General features: G+C 36.3%; 2 protein-coding genes and 1 pseudogene across 4 annotated transcripts in view; 2 read left to right on the forward strand and 1 right to left on the reverse strand.

The window, feature by feature from the left end:
• LOC107590585 (rho GDP-dissociation inhibitor 2-like) overlaps positions 1-17,530 on the forward strand; it is a 32,154-nt gene extending 14,624 nt beyond the window's left edge. For both annotated transcript variants that reach the window (XM_016279431.1, XM_016279430.1), the window contains exons 2-6: positions 2,023-2,199; positions 8,119-8,202; positions 13,474-13,550; positions 14,415-14,478; positions 15,742-17,530. In XM_016279431.1, the coding sequence (XP_016134917.1) occupies positions 2,028-2,199; positions 8,119-8,202; positions 13,474-13,550; positions 14,415-14,478; positions 15,742-15,947 (603 nt within the window). In that variant the 5' untranslated portion in view covers positions 2,023-2,027 and the 3' untranslated portion in view covers positions 15,948-17,530. The remainder of the gene's footprint in view (positions 1-2,022; positions 2,200-8,118; positions 8,203-13,473; positions 13,551-14,414; positions 14,479-15,741) is intronic.
• A 578-nt stretch (positions 17,531-18,108) lies between these two features.
• Positions 18,109-20,440, forward strand: LOC107590612 (enoyl-CoA delta isomerase 1, mitochondrial-like). 2 transcript variants are annotated; one of them, XM_016279473.1, is made up of 7 exons: positions 18,109-18,207; positions 18,599-18,721; positions 18,833-18,960; positions 19,037-19,183; positions 19,303-19,424; positions 19,747-19,925; positions 20,011-20,440. In XM_016279473.1, exons 1-7 carry the CDS (start codon positions 18,165-18,167, stop codon positions 20,175-20,177), a joined length of 909 nt encoding a protein of 302 aa, XP_016134959.1. In that variant the 5' UTR covers positions 18,109-18,164; the 3' UTR covers positions 20,178-20,440. The 2 variants fall into 2 exon arrangements, with proteins under 2 accessions (XP_016134959.1, XP_016134961.1); XM_016279475.1 differs by lacking the exon at positions 18,109-18,207 and adding an exon at positions 18,262-18,324 and having other exon boundaries at positions 20,011-20,438.
• Positions 20,441-20,840: 400 nt separating this feature from the next.
• LOC107590613 (deoxyribonuclease-1-like) lies at positions 20,841-23,295 on the reverse strand (annotated as a pseudogene).
• Positions 23,296-23,359: the final 64 nt, after the last annotated feature.

The following is a 23,359-nucleotide window of genomic DNA, read 5'->3' on the forward strand; positions in this document are numbered from 1 at the left end:
GATTCACTACAGAAGGCCTTTATTCACCCCCCAGAGCCGTGTGAGGCACGTTTTACTATGAATGCACACGCTTTATTTGACGACTTGTGGACTGTTAAACTGCAACACCCGCTGACTGCAATGATAGAGCTTGGAATAGCCAGGACAATTTTTAATATAACTCCGACTGGATTCGTCTGAAAGGAGAAAGTCATATACACCTAGGATGCTTCGAGGGTGAGTAAAACACAAGACAATTTTCATTTTTGGGTGAGCTAACCCTTTAAAATGGTGATTTTTTCCCAACTGTATCCATTACTTAAAATCATAATCGTGAAATAATCTGTTGAATTGAGATACAGTACATTTTAGTAAAAAAAAAAATGTTTAATGTTTAATTACCAACAATATTATTGTCCTATTTTATTGATTGATAGATTTAGTATTTGTTAGTCAACGTTTGTTGATAGAAAATTACAAAATTGCCCAAATCCAGAAGTAAAACTGTATTTAAGCATGTCGGGCTTTGTCTGACAGGGTTGCAAAAACTCCACAACTCAGAAATTATATAGAAAATAAAACCGTTTTCCCAACTGTATCCATTACTTAAAATCATAATCGTGAAATAATCTGTTGAATTGAGATACAGTACATTTTAGTAAAAAAAAAAAATGTTTAATGTTTAATTACCAACTATATTATTGTCCTATTTTATTGATTGATAGATTTAGTATTTGTTAGTCAACGTTTGTTGATAGAAAATTACAAAATTGCCCAAATCCAGAAGTAAAACTGTATTTAAGCATGTCGGGCTTTGTCTGACAGGGTTGCAAAAACTCCACAACTCAGAAATTATATAGAAAATAAAACCGCTCATATAATATTGAGTTTGACCTCCTGAGGTTGGCAGTTCATAATTTCTGAAGGTTAAGAGTTTTACGCCCCATTTTGTACCCTGTATTTCTGTGCAACACTTACACAAGACTGCTTCTTTATGACAAATTGTTGTCCCTGCTCTTGGCCTTCTGCATGGAGAGCAGCTTTCTGGGTCTTTATTTTCCTCTTTTTCTCTGAGGAGTAATACCTCAGCTGTCTGCTCGCCGAGTTGCGATTTTCTCCGGTAATTATTAGCTGTTACGCTGAAACACGGTGTGTTGGTTGTGACAATAAAAAACACAATTTTCTATGTCTGACATGTGGGTGAATTAATAAAAACAATGATTTCTTTAAAGAGATCTGCTAAAACCAGACTGGCTCATTATAATTAAACAGGGACAGCTACGTTCAGTTGCTCTTATATATTGTCAGACTGGGCATTTAGCTAGGAACCATCTCTCAAATGAACTGAATAGAATTTGTATTGCTCTGCTAAGGGAGGATTACTACAAATAATTCTGAATATTAAAAGAGATAAATGTGCAAATCTATTGTCTCAAACTGTATTAGCAAATCTGAATTGGTTTGAGTTTCAAGCCTAAACAATGTGTGAGAGGTGGAAACATAACAGAAAATACATTCAATCTGTCTTTTATCAGAGCGTTACCCACCTGTAGAACCACATAGAACATCACAAGCCATATAGTTTAACAGGACATAGATTTCACACTAGATTTTTACACTAATAGTTCCATATCTGGCCATTTTTTGCTCTTAACAGACTCTACAAACTTGATCGTGACTAGCCTGCTGAAGTCCTTTTCAAAACCAGTCTAGAAATGTGGTCCAAAAGCTATAAAGTAATAAAGGCAAAATTCAATATTTTAGTCCATTTTAAAGCAAGTCAAGAACAGAAATGGGAACCATGAACTACATCTAAATTCAGATGGAAATAATAAATTATAAAAATGTTCAAGTCACAGCCACAGCCCTCAGTCTGTAATCTGATTGGTAAATAAGAATGTTGTTTCATCCAGGTATGTTGTGAAATTGTGATAAGCTTGATCTGTATGTGAAGATGCATATGAATGTTCTTTTAAACATATTGAGAAGGAATAGATGAAGATTATTTTCCTTTTAACACCCCTCATCCCCATTTTTTCTCAGGCATAATGGCTGATAAAGATAAAGATGTGCCAGTAGTTGAGGATGAAGATGAGCCAGATCTGAACTACCAGCCTCCGGCTCAGAAGAGCCTGCAGGAGATCCAGGAACTGGACAAGGATGATGAAAGCCTGAACAAGTACAAGCAAACCCTCCTGGGTTCTGGACCTGTGGTGGCCGGTTAGTATACCTTTACTAAAAACCAGGGAAATATTTTTGAAACACACTTACTGTATGTACACACTATTCATTATAAATATAATTTATACACTACAGTTCAAAAGTTTGGGGTCAGTAAGATTTTTTTAAAAGAAATGAATACTTTTATTCAATAAGGATGCATTAAATTGATCAAAAGTGACAGTAAAGACATTTGTAATGTTAGTTAGTTTTAATGTTAGTTTTATCACATAAATGTTGTTTTAGTTATCTATATAGCAATACTGGAAAAAATGTATGATGGTTTCCACAAAAATATTAAAGGGGTAGTTCACCCAAAAATTATAATTAGCCGTTAAACGTTATAACTACTTTTCTGTGGTTCGTGTCGTACACGGAAGCCGTTCCGGGATGACGTAGGCATGGCATAAGCGCCTGTGAAAACCAACGTTTGTTTACAGGAGCAAAGGAAACAAAGTTTTCTTACTTTAGCAAAGGAAAACCAGTGTCCGCATAGCTTATATTGAAATCCTCCGACATTTTTCTTTACAAATCCAAGTTTTGTACTTCTAATTCATGATCAGTGTTTTGTTTTGTTCTCTCCTCTCTGCTTCCGCGTTCGTCACTTCTCACTGGCGCATGCGCTACGCCTACGTCATCCGCCCGGAATGAATGCGCTGAAGCTAGAGATCACTGTTTATAAAATACAACTACGGTGGCCGAGAGAGCTCAACGCGCTGCAAATGAGAAAAACCACCTGCAAATTAAGAAAACATCTTCATCAATTTGACAACACAAATTCTCACAACACAGCCAAATACAGAAATGCACGGCAAATTCTAACAACACAAATAAATACAGAAACGCACAGCAAATTTTCACAACACAAACAAAGAAACGCGCTTCCCTTAAACATTTCCGATGTGGTCTGCATATTTGCAGCACGTTTATGTTTTTGTTTGTTTGTTTTGTATTTGCAGCATGTTTCTTTGTTTGGCTGTGTTGTGAGTATTTGCCGTGGGTGTGTTGTCAAATTGATGAAGATGTTTTCTTAATTTGCAGGTGTTTTTTCATTTGCAGCTCGCTGAGCCCTCTCGGCCACCGTATAAAATCCATATTTATAGATGCACACAAATAATGAATGTTACAAAAAATGTCATCTTCTGAAGATTGCATTGTCTTCATGGTTAAAGCTATAGCTCGGCTCTCCAGGGACAGCTCTCTCTTTTCCTCTTGCTGTCTAGACTGATTCAGTTCCCCTTGGGGACTCCAGTCTTGGTCCCCAAACAATATCCTCTTAACTCAGAGAATAAATGAGAACGTGGCTACCACTTAGTCTGAAGAGCATGGCTTTGAACTGCTTTGTTGTTTAGAGAAACATGAATTATGATTCCACTCACTGTGTAACGCTGGATAATTTGCATTTGATATTCTGTCCTGCTGTACAATGTATTAATTATAAGATCAGTTATTGTATTTCTCGCTCAGTTAAGGAGTGAAATAGCTTTGTTTCTTTTCTGTTTCCCATCATGAAGAATTGTTTATGTGATATTATGATCAAAGCCCAGCATTTCTAATTTCTTTTACCACAGGGAAAATCCAAATATGCACTATAAATCCTTTAAGTGTGAACTGGAAATACTTGCTGATACAGTACTGCTAAAGGCATAAAAGGCAGATTAATTTCCTCTTGACTCACAGGGGCTTAGAACGTTTGATTTAGTTTGATTTACTCACCCTCATGTCATTCCAAACCTGTATTTTAAGACTGGTGTTATTTAAGTATTATTTATAGTTTTTTTATTTAATTAAATTAAATTTTTTAATATGATCAGTTTTAATTGTAATTTTGGTTTAATTTTTTTTTAAATTTTGTTAAGAGCTTTTGTAATTTATAATATTAATCTTTAGTTAAATTTAGAATAAATTTTTTAGTTTATATTTATTTCCAGTTAGTACTTATTTTGGTTAGTTACCAAGGCAACATTTCTAATTGACAAATGATAATGGTCAGTGCATTATTAAAAAATTCTCCTTTTGTGCTCCACAGAGAAAAAAAATATGGGTCACGAGGGTGAATAAATGATGATTAATTTTTCTCACTGGGACTGAAAACACTGGAAATATGAAGCAGGTTGGACGTCCATTAATTTGCCATAAGATTTCCTCCGATATAATAGCGGGATTGTGCCAGGGTGATCAGTCATGTTTGAGCATGCAGTCCCCGAGTGAGCGACTCGGAGCGAGTGATGCCTGCAGCGGGTAGCGGTACTTGTAGACATCAATGAATGATTAACTGTAGTTCCCACTTTCAAAACCAGCCCACCCTGCATCAATAACACTGCATCAATGAGACCTGTCCAACAATTTGTTATGTGCAGTTTTACACCACTAGCTCCCTCTTGGCGTTGCAGAAACAATCATTCAGTGGAACAGCAGAGTTAAGCGCCTAATTTAAGCTAGTCACCAGCCCCGTGTGCTTTACGGGACAACTTCTTCGACATATGGAAGCTCACACATCAAACCCTCACTCTCATGTTGTTTCCCTCAAGTTGTTAGAGCTTTGGTGGAGGGGAATAGAGATTTAAATGCCACTTATTACATCACACAAGCCATTGTATGCCTTCAGACAACTTGAAATATAGTGTATGAACCGCTTTTGTGGTGCTTTTTGGGTGTTCTTTTGTCCTTTTTTGGAGCTTGACAGACGTAGTCACAATGCACTATTGTTGCATTGAAAAGATTCAGAAATTCTCCTTTTATGTTCCAATGAATTAAAGCGTACAGGTTTGGAATGACATAAATAATGACAGAATTTTCTTTTTTGGGTGAACTGTACCTTTAAGGGGTGGGGCAGCTGCAGCTCTATCACAGTTAAATGTGCTGAGACTGCATGCTGGGGTCACTAACCTGCAGCAGCTCTGTGTCCACCTAAACCCTGTCAGGACCGATCTATTTCTGTAATGGGCTGCACTCCTAGACACAAGTAACTAAGGAGGGAATGCATGGCAGTTCATTAGCAACACTGACTGACAATACTTTAAATGCCTCCTTATCTCATAATGAAGATGATTATGTTTGTGAAAGACACTGTAGCTCTGTTCCATAACCTAGTGAGCTGAAGTTTAAAGAAGTGATGGCACGTTCCTTACTCAAAGGCTGTTGTAAAAACAGGCAACGTAATTGTGCTGCCTTTCAAGATAAATTTTTCCCCAAAATTCTAAGGCAACATTGCAGAAAAGGCAACTACAGAATATATTGCAGCAGGTTCAGTGAAAAATTTGATCCAAGATGGCAGATAAATAATGACTATAAAAATAGCTACTGCATAAATATTTTGTTCTCTTCCTAAAAGTATTGATAAAAATTGTTGGATGGTTCATTTAAAGGTGCAGTGAGTACATTTTAGCGGCATTTAGCAGTGAGGTTGCGAATTGCAACCAACGGCTCAGTCCCCCGCTCACCCCTCCCTTTAGAGAAGCTACGGTGGCCGTTACAGGACTAAGATGTCGTCGGTAAAGACAGCAGAGAGCAATGAGATTTCTTTACAGAGGTAAATTAAGGAATTATATTTACTTAATTATTTAATAAATCGATGTTATTGCGAATATTAATGTACTTGTTCATCATTGTGTCAGTGTTTTATTCGCAAGAACAACAAAGTGACGAAACGCGCTGTGTAGAGCAGTTTGTCCGTTTAGGGCTACTGTAGAAACATGGTGGTGACTTCCATGTAAGGGGACCCGCGGTGTAGATATAAATTGCTCAATCTAAGGAAATAAAAACATAACAGTTCATTAAGTAAGGTCTTTATACACCTCTGAAAACATAGTTATGTATATTATATTGCATTTCTTTCAATAGATCGATGTAAATATTAATTACACATTGCACCTTTAAACAAAATTTTTACTGTATAGTTTTATTATTAGAGTATCATCTCGTTAGCTTAGCAATATGCTAATGTTTAACTGTTGAAATCAATTTTACCCGATATTTGTGTATATTTTTATGAGTAATCAGAGTGTCGTCTCATTAGCTTAGCAACATGCTAATGTCAATCTCTATTGAAATCCGATTTACCCAATATTTGTGTGTGCTTTTTACATATATTTTCATGAGTAATTAGAGAATTGTTCCATTAGCTTAGCAACATGCTAACGTCATACTGTTGAAATCAATTTTACCCAATTTGAGTATCGTTCTGTTAGCTTAGGAACATGCTAATGTCAAATTCAGTTTAAATCAGTTTTATCTAATATTTGTATGTATTTTTATTTATTAGAATATAGCTATGTTTCCATCACCCTATTTTAATGTGCATTTTGAAGTATCGCATGAGAAACGAGTGATGGAAATGCCGAATTTACAATAAAAATCCCTTAATTCGCAAAAAAGTTTTTACGCTCGGTTGAGGTGGTTTTTGACTTGTGCGAAAAAGGGTTGATGCGAATAATGTGAGATGGAAATGCATTTTGCGAATAAATTCCTCCAAGCGCATCAAAAAAGTCATGTGACTTTGCGCTATGGGATGGCAAAACCTGACTAAACAGCGGACCGATCTCATTCCACAGCATCTGAAATGTTGTTATGGTCATTCGGAAATGCACGAGCAAAGTCTGTCATCAAATTATTTCTGTTATAATTGCCTCCCAGAAATGTCTTACAGTCACGACTGCGTTCCCAAACAGCAGCATCCACCTCCGAAAGCAATGACCGCATTCATTGTGTTTCGTCTGCTCGCTCTGAGGCGCAAGTAATTTATTATATATGAAAATTAAATTCTCCTACTTTTCTTAGTGATTTATAGTGCCAGTTTATCAGGAAGTGACGTACCAGGAACCAGTTTTGCGCATAAGTTAAATTCGCAACTTTGGATGGAAACCCAGCATATGATATTTTAGCTTAACAAAATGCTCAGTTATCAATTATGAGTCCTGTGTTATCAATTATGTGATCCTGTGCTGCCTATGTAGAGTGTTCTTAATCAATCCATGAGCATTAGGATGCTGTCTATGTTGGCTGTAGGAATTAAGTCAGCTCACTCAGTTTTGGAGCACAGCTTTTCATATAGACGACAGATAAAACAAAGGAAATGAGTGTGAATTGTATGGCTGGAAAGAGCCGCCTTTTCACAAACCTGAATTGATGATGTTCATGTGCACATACCTGAGATGATTAATGTGTATTATTTACACACTGACTGGTCAGTTTGTTTCAGGTGCACATGAAGGCCCTGTTTGCCCCTTCCCATTTTCACTCAATTTAGTCTAGTCTAAGTGTCTCCTCTCTGGTCTGAGACACATGCTGAATGCATGGATGAATTGGCTTGGAGGATTGACTGGGCCAGTAATGCTGGATAGACAGGATATGCAAGAATGGGCAGATTCTGATGTTTTCCTCAGCCAGACTTGCAGTGCTACTGACAAGAATGATAACTCAAATTGTGCAGAAAATGTGCGCTATTACTTTTCGAAGTGATCAGATTTACAGTTTTTACCTGGTGAACAATAAAATGGGCAAGAAAGTAAAGCAGACTTAAAATGAAGTTGAATTCTTAGTCATGTCTCAGAATATCTTTCAGATTTAAAGTGGGCTCTTTTGGTTTTGCCAGTAAGCAGCCACCTAGAAACAACCTAGCATTATATGGCACTGTGCTAAAACCACTCAGAACACCTTAACAACCAAATACAACTGTTATTTAACCAGAAAATCACCTTGGTCTAAAAGAGATGCAGCTGCACTGCATGCTGACAATATTACTCCCAGTAAACACTCCCAGTCATACCAACATGTCAATTTTTTTTTCACAAAAGAAACAAGGCTACTCTGATGAATAAGTGGGTTTATTCTAGTGCAGCTAGTTTAAGTATAGTTTAATAATAAATGTAGAGGTGACATTTTTTCTGTTTCTCATCTGTTTTATTCATTGCATTGTAGATCCCAGCATTCCTAATGTTCAAGTGACCCGACTCACTCTGATGTGTGACCAGGCCCCTGGACCCATCACCATGGACCTGACAGGTGAGTCTCGTGAGAACAATTATCCAACAAGTGATTTATAATTCACACATAATCCAGTTCACTTAAAAATGAGGGCTGTCGATCAATTAAAAATATCATTAACTGAATTATTCAGATTTATCAGAAATACAGATACTGACTGTGACAGTCCCTTGAATGGGATTGTTGTATTTCTTTTATTTGAATACATTATTTTTATTATGTTGCACACAATATTTTTACATTATTAATTGTACTAAAGTAATACTACACTGACCAGTGTTATTTATTTTGGTATTACTTATACCATTTAGCATTTATTCATATTTAAAAATGTAGCCTTTTCAGTTTTCGTTTTCATTTTAGTTACGGTTTAGTAAATGTATGTGATTTTTTTTGTTTTTGGTGTTTTTAGAATTATTTCTATAGAGCTTTAATTGATTTTTATTTCAGTTTAGTTTTAGTCATTTTACTACTTTGACTTAAGTTGCCAAGGCAACATTTCTAATTTTAGTTTTTCATCTAATATGTATATATTACTTTATTTCAGTTTTATTTCAATAAATGAAATCAAATGAAAATAATTTTTAATAGTTCACTTTTAGTTCACAATAACAACACTGACATTGATAGCCCTATTTCAACTCAGTAGCTTCCACTTTGCATGATTAGTATTCGTAGGATAATAGTTGTGTGGGTTGAATCTGCGGTCTCTAATATCCACACAAAGGCTTCTGGTCAAGAGCTGGAAGGGCATGTGCTTAGTTGACACTATTGACAGAGGCTCAGCAGCTCTGCACTGCATTCTAATGCTTCACCTCCCCTGCCTTCAGAGGGATGATGTCATTCCTTCCACTGCCAGCCAACACCGCGCAAGCAGATCTGCAACACAAATCAGCATACACTGCTGTGTATGTAACCACGTCCCGCTTCCATACACTGGAGGGGACTGTCGGGGCTTTTGATGGTCAGAGCAGGTTTCTGCCGCTCTCCTTTGCCCTCAGCCGGTTCGACAGTGCATTCCTCTCTTTAACAGCGGGAACACGGCAAAAGGGCACCTGGTTGCTAGGCGATGGGATGATTCTGGGCTGTTTAAGTCAGAGCTTTAAAGTTAGAAGACCTTTTCAGATAAAAAATCTGTAACATCATTCACAGCGTAAAAAAGCTATGTACCAGCACGTTTCCTCTTTTAGAACAAAACCAGAAGTGACTCTGCTGTTTGAGTTGGTACAGGAAGGCGTTGCCCTTCTAACATAGAGTAGTACATTGTTGCACTTTTGTGTGTGCACTTCCTGTTTAGCAACTTTTATTCTTAAATTACCTCAACCCTGACACAAGGGGAACAAAACACGGTTCCTTTCTTCATTGGTTTAGATGTTAGAATGATTAGATGTTCATTTTAGCTGACCTTGTTTGACATTGACATTTTTTATTTTTTTGGTAGTGATAGTTATTGTTCTTTTATAAATATATCCTTTAAGTTTCATCAATATTTTGTCACAGCATATTCATAAATTACAGAAAATTATTATTAATAATAATAACAACAACAACAATATTAGTAATAATCAATGTTTCTTGAGTATCAAATCAGCACATTCAAATGTTTTCTGAAGGATCATTTGACACTGAAGACTGGAGAAATGACAAAAAAGCTGAAAATTCAGCTTTGACAACACAGGAGTTAATTATCTTAAAGTATATTAAAAAAGAAAACAGTTATATTAAGTTGTAAGGATATATCACAATATTACTGTTTTACTGTTTTTGACCAAATAAATGTGACCTTGGTGAATATAAGACACTTACTTCAAAAGTATAAAAAGCATTACCCCAAACTTTTGAATGGTAGTGTACTGTATATTAAATAATTTTTTTAAGATGCAGGTTTTTGCATTGAAATTCTGTGCTACAACTTTAAATTCACCTCAATCCATACATATAAACAGTTTTCACAGTGCAAGAAACTGCAGACAAACAGCATAAGATCCTGCTCTGAACTGTTAGCAGGAGCACATTAGCGATCTGGGATCCAGGAACGCAGTTGTGCCAGAGTCCTGCTGTAAGTGACAGCCGAGCACGGCACCTCACGGTGGGACGTCCACTGGGATGGAACACACTAACCAGACTGAGTTTTTGATGGATGGGGCTGGGCTGACACGCGGTGGAGGAAAAAGACTGTGACAGTTAGTGGTGGATGAAGGTGGGGAGCAGAACCTGACTGCACTCCAGGCTTGAAAAGCACTCAGCATGACAGCAGAAGTTCTGCTCTGCTGACGTTCAGATTAGAGCAGCAGGAAGCCAGACCTTATCACAGTGCTCTTAATTGAATCCGAATAGTGAGTCCACATCTGAGCAGGCGAATATTTTAGCACAGAGGATGCACTCTTAAAGGAATAGTTCATCCTAAGGGGAAGTCATGGCCTAATGGTTAGAGAGTCGGACATGTAACCCAAAGGTTGCGGGTTCGAGTCTCGTACCGGCAGGGATTGTAGGTGGGGGGAGTGAATGTACAGCGCTCTCTCCCACCTTCAATAACACGACTGAGGTGCCCTTGAGCAAGGCACTGAACCCCCAACTGCTCCCCGGGCGCCGCAACAAACAAATGGCTGCCCACTGTGTGTTAATAAAAAAAAAATTTAAATTCACTGAAAATTTACTCACCCTGAGGTTATCCAAGATGTAGATGAGTTTGTTTCTTCATTGGAACCGATTTGGAGAAATTTTGCATCATCACTTGCTCTCCAGTGGATCCTCTGCAGTGAATGGGTGCCGTCAGAATGAAAGTCAAAACAGCTGATAAAAACATCACAATAATCCACAAATAATGCACACGACTCCAGTCCATCAGTTACTCTCTTGTAAAGCAAAAAGCTGTGTTTGAAAGAAACAAATTCATCATTAAGTAGTTTTAACTTTAAAACGTTGCTTCTGGCCAAAGTACCAGTCCAGAATCCATAAAAAGTTTCCCTTCTCTGAAAAAGCCCATCCCCTGTTGTCATCTCGCATCAAGTTTTTCAATATAAAAAGCAATATTATAAAACGGATAGTTCCGGTCCTTGATTCTGATTGGTTGAGCCGCGTTCGAAGCTGTTGTAAATTACTCTACAAACACACACCTTTGTTTACATCTGTGCGTTGCTCGGCAACCACTTTGTTGCAACCACAACTGTTTCTGAGGAACTACATTGTTTGGTGGAAGAATAATGTTTTTATTTATATCATTACACTTTATTTGCTCTGTTTTATTCTGTGAAATCTTACTACGTATATGGAATGTGAAGCTTGGGGCTTATTGCTTTATTATGGGTATATTTTAACCAACAGCAATGGTTTTGAAATTAAAAATGTCTTGATGTATTTGTTTATTACAAACATACAGCTTTTCGCTTCACAAGATGTTAATTGATAAACTAGAGTTGTGTGGATTACTTGTGGATAGTTTTAATGTATTTATCAGCTGTTTGGACTCTCTTTCTGACGGCACCCATTCACTGCAGAGCATCCATTGGTGTATAAGTGATGTAAAGTGAAATTTCTGCAAATCTGTTCTGTAAATTATAAGCAAATTTTCATTTTTAGGTGAACTATTACTTTAACCCTGTTGGCTTTTTATTTGGGCTGCTTTATTAAATTTTGAGTCTTTTCATGAGCTGTACTTTGCAAATATAAGTTAATGAGCTATTTGGCCGTTCCAATTCAACTTACCGTCACATTTATATGGATGTGAAAAGATTGATTTAAAAATTCTGAACTATTTTGTCCTTTCTTGGCAATGCAGGAACCGGATCTTTTAGTGCAGCGAGATTTAGTGAGTTATGTTGATGGTGATGAGGTGTCTGTGTTGATCGCTGCAGCAGTGGGAGTGAGGGTGGAATGGGGCACTCGCATTCTCACCCCGTGCCAGATTGCAGCTCCTCCAGACTGCTAAAGCCTCCACTGGGATCTTCCTTATTATCCATCTCCATCTATGCTCTCTCACTGCTGTGTGGGAGTCATACAAACGGCATACCAACTACAACTTCAGCAAACTGTATTCATAACCAACACCCCTGAATCTTCAATCACAGGGAGAGCGTGAACACATATCTTCCTCATGAACCTTCTCTCTCACAGTTACAATTGTTTGCAAATTAAAGAGAAGAAAAAAACTATGAAAATAGCTTTAGGTTTATGCAAATTATTCAGAAATACTTGACATACAGGTTGACCTCTAATTAAATCTAATTTAATTAAAATCTCATTTAAACCTGTGAAAAACCAGAAATACACACATAAGTTCAAATGTTTGCGGGCAGTAATTTTTTGGAACAAATTAATACTTCTATTCTAGAAAGATGTATTAAATTGATTAAAACAGACAATAAATATATATATATATATATCTTTATTAAAAAATATTTTTATTTCAGTTAAATTCTGTTCAAATAAACTTTGTTCATCAAAAAAGAAAAATCCACAAATATATTAAGTAGCAAATCTGCTTTCAAATATGATAATGATAAGAAATGGTTCTTGAGCACAAAATCAGCATATTAGAATGAGTAATGGCTGCATAAAATTCAGCTTTGCCATCACTGTAATGAATTACATTTTTAAATATATTCAAATAGAAAACAGTTATTTAAAATTATATTGATATTTCACAATATTGCTGTTTTTATTTTATTTTTGATCAAATACATACAGACTTGGTAAGCATAAGAGATGAAAAAAAAAAAAAACTTATCGATCCCAAACTTTTGAACAGTAGTGTGTGTGATATGGACAGACCGATCTAGTTTACATATAAGTGGAGCTAATCACCATGTCGTAAGGAGATCACACACGCCACGATTCAACGCTCACTGTCACAGATACGGACTAATCCTCTAAAACTAGTATTAAAGTTGAGATGTGGAGCACAGGACACTAATGAACATAGTCTGGCATTTGGCATCATGTGAATAGCCCACAAATCATCGTTGATGTTGTTCATTGTATCAATCTCCGATTTCTCCTTCCTCCCCGTCTCTTTCAGTATCCATTACAAAACACTTAGGGCAGATTCAAGGGGTAAATTGATAACGCAGCAGTTGCACTTTTGTAAGGAAGCTCTTTGCATTGAACTCAGTTGAACTACAAGCAGAAGGATGCGACCTGCAACATAAGAAGCTCACATTTACAATTCTGACATTGATTTATGCTGCATTTCTATAAAAATGTGATTATAACCATGTTAAATTGCAATTAATTTCACTCTGGCTGATGTAAAGATGTAAAAAAAATATTTGTTTATTTTTGTTTGCATAGGTGACCTCGATGCTTTGAAGAAGAAGAATTTCACCATGAAGGAGGGAGTGGACTACAGGGTGAAAATCCACTTCAAGGTGAAAAATTTGATTTTTGAACACAAACAGTCTGCAGGTTATTCCTTTATACTGTGGCCTAAAAATACTGTTGTGTATTTTTATCTTCAAATCTATGTCAATATGAGATATTGTTAAAAAAGGCAAGTTTCAACATTATTGTTTCAATGCCCTTGAAAGACTGATCCCAAGCTTCTGCATGCTTAGAGCGCTTGTGTTGTAAGATATGAAATCCATGGCTAGAAGTGGATAGATTGTTTATTTCCTGTTTTGACCAATCCGGCACTATGAAGAGCATACAGAAATACACTGACACTCTTTCCCAGGCTACAATTTCCTAAAAATAATACACTTTTTGGAAACAGATCGAGGTACAATGTAAGCACCAAATGGGTTTGTGTGGGGGTTTTTTTCTTTTTCTTTTGGCTTCAAAATATGGGTGTTGAAATGTTTTTTGTGTTTTGTAACAGTTTTCTCAAGAACATTTAATTAAAATAGCATCTAGAGTCACTTTACTTTACTGTGAGTCATGCCAGATCATATTCCTGCAAAATACAATTATTCACAAAATCCCTTTTGGATCCAGCAACTCCAACAATATCTTTCTATCCCATGATTCATCAGGAAAAATGGGCCTGATACAGCTTCATACAGAAGATAAAAGAGCTTTATAGTTCATGCTCAAATATACTAAACTAGACAACATCTTTATTTCAATGCATGGGCATTCCCTAAAAGGGAATGGTATGTGGAGTGAATTCCTAAAGGATCTAACAGGACCTCTGCTGGTGACTCTGTGCTACAACAGGTTGAATGTCCTGAGAATGAAAATGACATGTTAAATTAATAATATTTATTCGAATTCATCCCATCTGTTCCCATTAGGTCAACAGGGACATCGTGTCTGGACTGAAATATGTGCATCTGACCTACAGGAAAGGACTCAGAGGTAAGAGCATCTGTAGTCATGAATTTAAATGTTGGCAATTGGCGCTTACAAGTGCTTGAGTCAAGGGTGTATTTGAAATCTTTATACACACATGTACTGTTTTAATGTGCATGATCTAAATCAGCATCTTGCAATGCCATTTTAAAGTACTATCTGAGAAACATGTTTCACTTGTATTTATTTGCCATGTTTTTGGCCAAATCCTCAGATCATTTAGTCTAATAATAGAATAGAATAGAAAAATATCAGTCATAGTCAATAATCTCAATGACTAAGCCCCGCTTGAGCTGTATGGAGAGGACTAGGAGCAACACATCAATTTATTTATTCAAACAAAAAAATGTTAATAAATGAATCTATTTTTTTATTAATTAATAGGCATATTTTAAATGGTTTGTTTAAATCATGTTTAAAATGCAGTTAAAATAAAAAATACAAAAATTAATAAATCATTATTTAAAGGATTAGTTCACTTCCAGAATAAAAATGTAATGATAATTTACTCACCCCCATGTCATCCAAGATGTTCACATCTTTCTTTTTTCAGTCGCAAAAAAATTAAGGTTTTTGAGGAAAACGTTCTAGGATTTTTCTCCATATAATGGACTTCAATGGTGACCAACGGGTTGAAGGTCCAAATCGCAGTTTCAGTGCAGCTTCAAAGTGCTCTGCACGATCCCAGCCGAGGAATAAGGGTCTTAGCTAGCAAAACGATCAGTCATTTTCTAAAAAAATTCAAATGTATATACATTTAACCACAAATGCTCGTCTTGCACTAGCTCCACGATGCACGTCTGCAAATTCATGTAATTTAAATTATCAAGACATTTCTATTCTGGAAGTGAACTAATCCTTTAAATGGAAAAATAAACGGACTTATTTAAAATAGTTTAATCATGTTTTAAAATGTAGTTAAAATAATAAAATGATAAATGAGTGAATCATTTTTATTGATCCATTTTTTTTAATGAAAAATAAGAGACATTTCAAATGTTTGTTGTAAATGTAGTTAAATAAAACAATAAAATTTTAATAAAAAAAAATACAAATGACTTTAATTTTGAACATTCAAAAAAATTGCTAGTTACATTTCTTTGTCCATTTGCCAATTACTTTTTCTTTGTCATTCTGTCAAACGCTTTACTTGATCCTTTTAACAATCAACTTAAATGCCATTGGACAGGTTATTGTTGGGTGCAACCACCAATCAGCTTTTGATTTCTTTTTTAAGTATTTGACTCATTGATTTTTCTTTACCTGTAGTGGACAAGGCAGTGTACATGGTAGGAAGCTACGGTCCGAGAGCCGAGGAGCATGAGTTTATCACCCCGGTGGAGGAGGCTCCGAAGGGCATGATCGTTCGGGGAACCTACCACATCAAATCCTACTTCACAGACGATGACAAGACAGACCATCTGTCGTGGGAGTGGAACCTGCAAATCAAAAAAGACTGGGACAGTGCAGAGTAAAGAGGTTCTTCCTCTGTCTCTCTCTCCCAGATGCATAGCAACATACCCAATTTATCACAGATGTTTAAAACAGAGACATAGGCTAGGTAGATATGCAGCTGGAGCTGGCTTTGCAAGTGATTAAATAACAATTAGTCGTATAAAAAAACTATGAAGATGTTCCTACATATTAGGTGTAATCAACGGTTGAGGACATACAGTGACTGGCAGGGTATTAGAGGCGACTTAGTACTTTCTAATAGATATAACAACGGTGTAACCAACAAATGAAATCCCTCATGCCTGTACACTCAGGTTTTAGTGTATACTGTAAATGTAAATATTGCAATGTCTGTATTCTTGCATTGCATTTAGAGTTCTTTACAGAGCCCATGACCAGATCAGTGCATGCTTGAATGTGAAGCCATCGTGTCTGCAATGGCTAATTTCTTGTATTATTGATGATGTAATCAGCCTGCTGTTACCTGATAAATACATGTGTAGGACGTGGTTTGCACTAAGTGTTGCTTGTCAAAAAAAGGTATTTCTGAGCATTAAACCCCTGTAGAAAAGATCAACTTAAGCCAGTATGAAGTTGTCCGGCTGTTCACCAGCAAACAATTCTGGTTCACTTTTCTAGCTGGTTAGTCCTGACTGGAACATCAGCTTCTAAAATGCAACATTTGCTGGTGATATGGCTGGTCTTTTCAGCTGGAAACCATCAGTGGAGCCCATAATCAAGCACCCTCTTCATTCCCTGAAACAGTTTAAGATCTGTTTATCTCTGTCCAGGTGTCTGTAACTGTCATCCATCTAGCTTTTATATTAGATTGTCTCTGTTTTTAGTTTTTTTGACATTCCAAAATAAATACATTTATTGTTTATATGCCTGCTGATACTGTTACCTGACACTTCCATCTCCACCGCTGATTTTATTATCTGACACAAGAATATCTCGATTTCTCTTGAATAATTCCCTACTACACTATCATATTCAAAAATATTAGAAAATATTGCAGAATATTCAAAATACTCTGTGGAAATGATTGGGTTTTACTGTTTCTACAGAATAACATTTCTTTAAAAAAGTTAATAAATGCCACGGGAAATGTCTAACTGGCATGCGCATCATGTAATGCCTTTTATGAGAGACAAATGCTGAATCATTAACTGTGAGCTAGTCAGCAAGACACCAATATGAGAAAGCACGCAAAAGATTAGCTGAAAGCTTTTTTTGTGAATTGTCATTTTTGATAACTCTGCGATTCCATTTTCAAAATACAAGATGTATTTGATCCAATCAAATCCTTACAATATTTCAAAATATATCACACGATGTATATTTTCTCAAATTCATATTGTGACTGAAATTTTCTTCATAATTGGATGTCATCATTAGTCTGCTTGTGGTCTGTATTGCATGATGCTGCTTTTTAAAACATGTTAATTAGGGGTTTCTTTGTGATGTAATGGGGCAGCAGTAAGCAGGAAAGTCAGATTTAATCAGGGCATTTTTCAGCTGACTGAAGAAAAAAAATTCTATTGCTTCCGAGTTGTTAAACCTTCCATCTTGTATTTTTAATAAAGTTTGGCCTATCCTTATTTGTATATCTTGTTTCTAGTGTTGCTGTTTAGTTCATGTAGTAGCGTTAGTAGCTGTTTATTAAATGCAAAATACACCACGTAGCAGTAATGGCTGGCAATGAAAAACGTTATTTCTGGTTTGCTGCAAACAAAACCAAAATATAAATTAAAAAAGTTTCAAGGATGACAAGACAAACCACTGGAGAGACTCGAGTAACACGCGTTTTGTTGTAGCCTATCGCTTCACTCGAGTCTGCCACAACATGTACCGCCTTCACAGAACGTAAGTTGCCAAATCACAACCAACTATATTACGTACACCATTGATGATTGGCTCTCTGAATGATTGACGTACGCACCAGCCACAGGATGTTACTGTCTGCAAGTCACAGTGTTGCCATGTCTGTCTTTAACGCGCCTTTAGATTTGTCTTCTAATGAAATATGTATACAGTCGCAGTGAAGCGTTTTATATATATTTTTAAACAATAAACCTATTAAAAATTCATTTAGCTAACTTATTTGCAGAAAATGTGATGTTTGAGAATGTTTTGCCAGTACAGTTTGCCTGCTTTTCTAGCGAGATCTGGCAACCAGTGTATTAAGCAGTGGAGTTTCCATTTAGTGATTTAGCATTAACCTTTCAGCTGGCGAGATGACATCCGTATTAAGGCTCTGTACCAAATTCAGCCCGTCTGGTAGGTGTGTCATGTTGCCTTATCTGCAACTTTTGTTGTTTTTTCTTTTTTGCAGTGTCCATGTTTTTTTCCGAAAGAAGTTTGCAGTAATGCATTCATTGAGGAAATAGGACAAAGGTCAGTAGGGTACAAAAGAGTTGTTTACGCCATCCTGTAGTTTTCAAAGCAGAAAATCAACATATTATGACACACATTATGCCTTTTTTTTTGTTAGGTGTTGTAAGAAGTAAGAAGTTAACACCATGTCATTTAATAAAGGCACAGCACATCACTGTGCTCTTGCAGTACATATTTCCTGAAGTGTAATTAATAGTCAAATTAATAAATGCACTGGGTTAACATCCTGGCTTTTAGTTTTACATTTGTAAAATATTAGCAATTTCTTTTGCAGGATTCTTATCACTGTTGTCTGGAAACAGCAGTCATTGGAGAATCTGTGCTCTGCCATGCACTGTATCTCAAAACAGATATTTGTCATCCTCAAAAATTAAAGTGGACCTGGACAGTAGTAATGGTAAGAATATTAATAAATAATGTGCATAAATAATGGGTTTGCAACACTCTGCGAATACATATTTATCGAAAAAATCATTACCAGAAAATAATTGTTTCCACTTTCTTACAGGTGTTGCTATAATGCAGTTCCAAAGTCCTCCTGTCAACAGTCTCAGTCTTGACTTTCTGACTGAGTTTGCTATTAATTTAGAAAAACTTGAGCTGGACAGAAGCTGCAGGGGTGTTATCATAACATCCGTAAGTCATCAGAAACGTCTGCTTTAGTGAGATCCAGTTTAGTCTATTTCATTGACAGTGCTTTTTTTGTTTAAAGGCCCAGCCGAAGGTGTTTTCTGCAGGCCTAGATATCTTGGAAATGTATAAAAAGAGCCCAGAGCACTGCGCAGAATTCTGGAAGGCTGTACAGGACGCATGGCTTAAGCTTTACGGGTCCACCAAGGTCACAATCGCCGCTATCAATGTGAGTGCCACTATAAACTCTTTCTACCGGTTTATGATAACTGGATTTTTGTGTAAAATATTCCTTTAAGGTCAAATTGTGAGATGAATGAATGACTGATGTAATTGTTGTGTTTTTAGGGCTCCAGTCCTGCAGGTGGTTGTTTGTTGGCTTTGTGTTGTGACTACAGGATCATGGCCGATAACCCTCGCTATAACATCGGTCTCAATGAAACACAACTTGGTATAGTTGCACCTTTTTGGTGAGTATTATTGGTGTTCTTTAAATCTTGAAATAATCCAGTCAATAGGAGAAAAAAACAACAACTACACTATCTTCTCAATTGGATTCAAAAGTACTTTGCGCACATGCATAGTGCCGTGATGTGCGCATTTTACCAGACTCATTTTATAATACTCCTTTGTAAATGAATATGGGAATGAATCGGATTGTCAAGTTTAGGATTCATGTAAACACAGCTTTCAGAAATCGGATTGGATTTATTCAGATTGACAAAAATTAGTGCGTGTAAACATACCTACTGGAACACAGGATGGTATTAAATAGAGATTTTTGTAAATCAGGTTTAAGGACACCATGACAAACGTTGTGGGCCATAGAGAAACCGAGAAGGGTCTTCAGCTGGGTTTACTGTACAGTGCTCCTGAAGCACTAAAGGTCGGTTTGGTGGATGAGCTTGTTCCTGAAGATAAAGTTCTCAGCACAGCTACTGAGACCATGACGAAATGGTTGGCCATCCCAGGTAAATGCTATTAGCTTGCTCCAAAATATGATATTTTTGCCTGTTATAATACATTTTGTTCATGTACAGTGTTTTTTTCCTACAGATCATGCCCGTCAGATAAGTAAGTCCATGATGAGAAAACCCACGATAGACAAACTTCTTGCAAACAGAGAAGCCGACACCACAAACTTTGTCAGTTTCACCACCAAAGACTCCATCCAGAAATCTCTTGGGTTGTACATGGAGATGCTGAAGAAGAGGAAGTCTTGAGGACCGAAACACGTGCCTGTTGTTGACGTTGCCTTTATGGAGCGCATCCGTGTCACTGTATATCACTCTTTTGTTACTAAAGGGTCACTTTGTTTGTCAATAAAATCTTTTAAAACCAAAATGGGATGGGATCTGTTTAGCATGCGAATAGTTGACAGCTTAGCTTATTCATAACATTTATTTGTTTCAATTCAGCATCAAGATTTTAAGATTCAAATTTTACATGCGGTATATGCATAAGGAGAAGCGTATATGTTAGGTCAAGTAAACGATTACAATTTCTTTTAAGTATTTCTCTATTTTAAATCAACTTTTGTCTTTAATAGTTCATTTTAAATGGTCTTTTAGCTTTTAACACTTTATTTTACAGTATCCTCGTTACACTGTGACAAGAGCACCTTAAAATGTAACCTAAAATAAAAATATTTTATAAACACTAAAAAAAAAACTTTGTTTTTTGTTGTAAATAAAGATTATTCGAGTACATTTGACAAGAAAACACTATTTCAGCTTTTCTACAATTTCACATTTATTTCAATATGTTACTTGCAATTTCTTTGAAATTATGAAATTTCCGAGCAGTTTCTGAGTAAAAATTGTTTCTACACCTTTTTTTTTCTTCAGTGTAGCTTCTTAATGGGGTAATAAAAACGGCATGCATAATAATTATAGAAGAATTTGGGGCTTATAGAAGAATTTGAAAGCTGCAATTTCAAATTTAATTATGTATTTTTATAGCTATAGAATGATACTGTACAATTATTCGTTGAAAGAAAATTATTCTTTTTTTTATCATTTTCATTAAGTCTAAGACAGCACTACACATCAAGCATTAGCATTGCAGTGTATATCTGCTGCGAGGGAACAACCTTGATGTTTTTCACAGGAACTTGACCTCAACAGGAAAGTGATCACTCACTGCCAGGGCCTGTGAAAGAGACATGAATGCTTCAGACAGAGGAATACACTCAGCAATAACTCAACTCTCCAGAGAGCTTCTTAGGTCTAATGTTTAGAATACTGAATCCCAATGAGGCAAAACCTATCCTTACCCAACTCTGGCTCAATCCTTGGGCTTCTATGAAGTCAAAGACCTGCACTGATCCAGCGGACACTCCTTTCATCATGTCAGAGGTGACTACAATCCTTTTATCAAGCATATTATGGGTCATTACATAACATAGGTTTATCTTATCCAGCAAAATAGCTTGTGATGTCTTCCTACCTGTCTTATGGGCAGTTTGTGTGTGTGACCGTTGTGTCCGCACTATCAGGGATGAGCCAGGTGTAACTTTGGTCAGTACGGAGGTGTATTTTTGACCAGTCTGAATTCGAAACATAGCTACAGCCAGCATTGAAGTCTCCCAAAAGCATGATGTTCTGAAAAAATTTGAATTGACATAAATCGCCCAAATCATACTGTATATTAGTATAGTGATGTTCAGAACAATGTAAATTAAATGGAAATGTCTGTCATGTTAACAGGACTAGTTCATACAGTATGCTATGCACCAGTATAGTTAGATTTGTGTTCAGACGTTGTCTAGCATTCAAGACGACATCATGCAGAGCATCAACTTCCCGCACAGCGACTTCTGGGGATGTATGCTGGGGAATGAGGGCAAATTCCCGGACAGCTATAGAAAAGATATTTATTTGTGCTCAGTATTTTGAGCAAAAATAAGAATCCGCTCAATAACATTGTTGTTTAGTGTCACTGTGAGCTGATTACTTTTAATAATTGAAATTCAATCCCTGCTAAATCCTTGATATAATCTAAATACAGTCATTGTATTTACAGTATATTGCATTATAAATACAATGTACACAACTGTTCAAGTTTGGGGTCTATAGGACTTTAAAAAAAAATGTTTTTGAAATAAGTCTCTTATGCTCACCAAGGCTGCATTTATTTGATCATAAATACAGTGAAAAGAGTATTGTGTTAGAATAACTTTTCTATTTTACTATTTTCAAATGTAATTTATACCGGTGATGGTGAAGCTGAATTCTCAGCAGTCATTACTCCTGTGATGTTTAATATTTTTGTGGAAACTGTGATACATTTTTTCAAGGTTTCTTTCATGAGTAGAAAGTTGAAAGGAATAGCATTTATTTTTAAATAGAAATCTTTTGAACAATTTAAAAGTCTTTGACTTGATACGTTTATATAAATCAATAATGCATCCTTGCTGAAAAAAAGGAAAGTATTATTTCAGGAAAAAAAAAAGGTCTTAATGACCCCAGACTTTTGAGTGGTTGTGTATATTCAACCCTAAATATGAAAATCACATCCTCTTCATTGCCATTGTGGCCTGTAGCACAGCTCTTAATTTCAGGGGAACTGTCTCTGAATTTAGTGTACCGTAAATTGTTTTGGATGAAAAGCTTTTGCTGAACAGTGCCTTCTGACTGTATTACTGCTAACATTCTCACAATGAACTTGGACCTCCACCTTTATTAGAGGAGAACATCACAACAAAGGCTTCTCTATTGAAAGTATCAGTTCCACAGGATTCACATCCATCATCATACTGGAAGCTGTTGGCAACGGCCACTGTCTGCTGTCTGATGAGAATAAAAGTGTAATCATTCGATAATTATTGATATGAACCACATATATGCATACAATCTTATATGATATGTGAACTAAATGTTACCTGTAAATAAAGAGTTATCTCTCTTTGTAAGTGTTCCTACCCAAGGGCTCACTTACAATGTACTGATATTCATATGGCGAGGAACCTCTGGTAATGAAAATAATTGTTATTCATTTATTTACACAATTAAATACAGTAACATACAGCCAGTTAAGACAACTTACCCATTCACACTTTGCATCAGTTTCTTAGTTGCAGAGAGATCGCTGTCGCTCACTTCTTGGATGAGTACAATGTCATAACGGTGTACTACCTAAACAACACAATACAGTTACCAAATGTGAGCTTGTAAGGATTTTATAGGTTTGGGTGTCACTCACTTTGGTAATGATGTCAAGCAGGGTGGCATTAGATGCTTTCGAATCCCCAAAGGATTTAATGTTGAAGGCTCCAATCAGAAATGAGCTTCCAATGTGGACAGATACCAGGAGTAGACCTATAGTAGAAATAATCTTCATGATGTAGCCTATATAAAGGGCATATTCAGACATTTATTATGGGGGGGGGGGGGGGGGGGTGTCC

This window comes from Sinocyclocheilus grahami, unplaced genomic scaffold (genome assembly GCF_001515645.1).
Source record: "Sinocyclocheilus grahami isolate Dianchi unplaced genomic scaffold, SAMN03320097.WGS_v1.1 scaffold130.1, whole genome shotgun sequence".
Classification (NCBI taxonomy): domain Eukaryota; kingdom Metazoa; phylum Chordata; class Actinopteri; order Cypriniformes; family Cyprinidae; genus Sinocyclocheilus; species Sinocyclocheilus grahami.

What these genes read in the sequence shown, in the direction of transcription:
- LOC107590612 (XM_016279473.1), top strand. Translation starts at nt 18,165, where the DNA reads ATGACATCCGTATTAAGGCTCTGTACCAAATTCAGCCCGTCTG. An exon ending in GGTATAGTTGCACCTTTTTG is followed by an intron (nt 19,425 to 19,746) that starts GTGAGTATTATT and finishes TTTGTAAATCAG; the next exon opens with GTTTAAGGACACCATGACAA. An exon ending in GAAATGGTTGGCCATCCCAG is followed by an intron (nt 19,926 to 20,010) that starts GTAAATGCTATT and finishes TTTTTCCTACAG; the next exon opens with ATCATGCCCGTCAGATAAGT.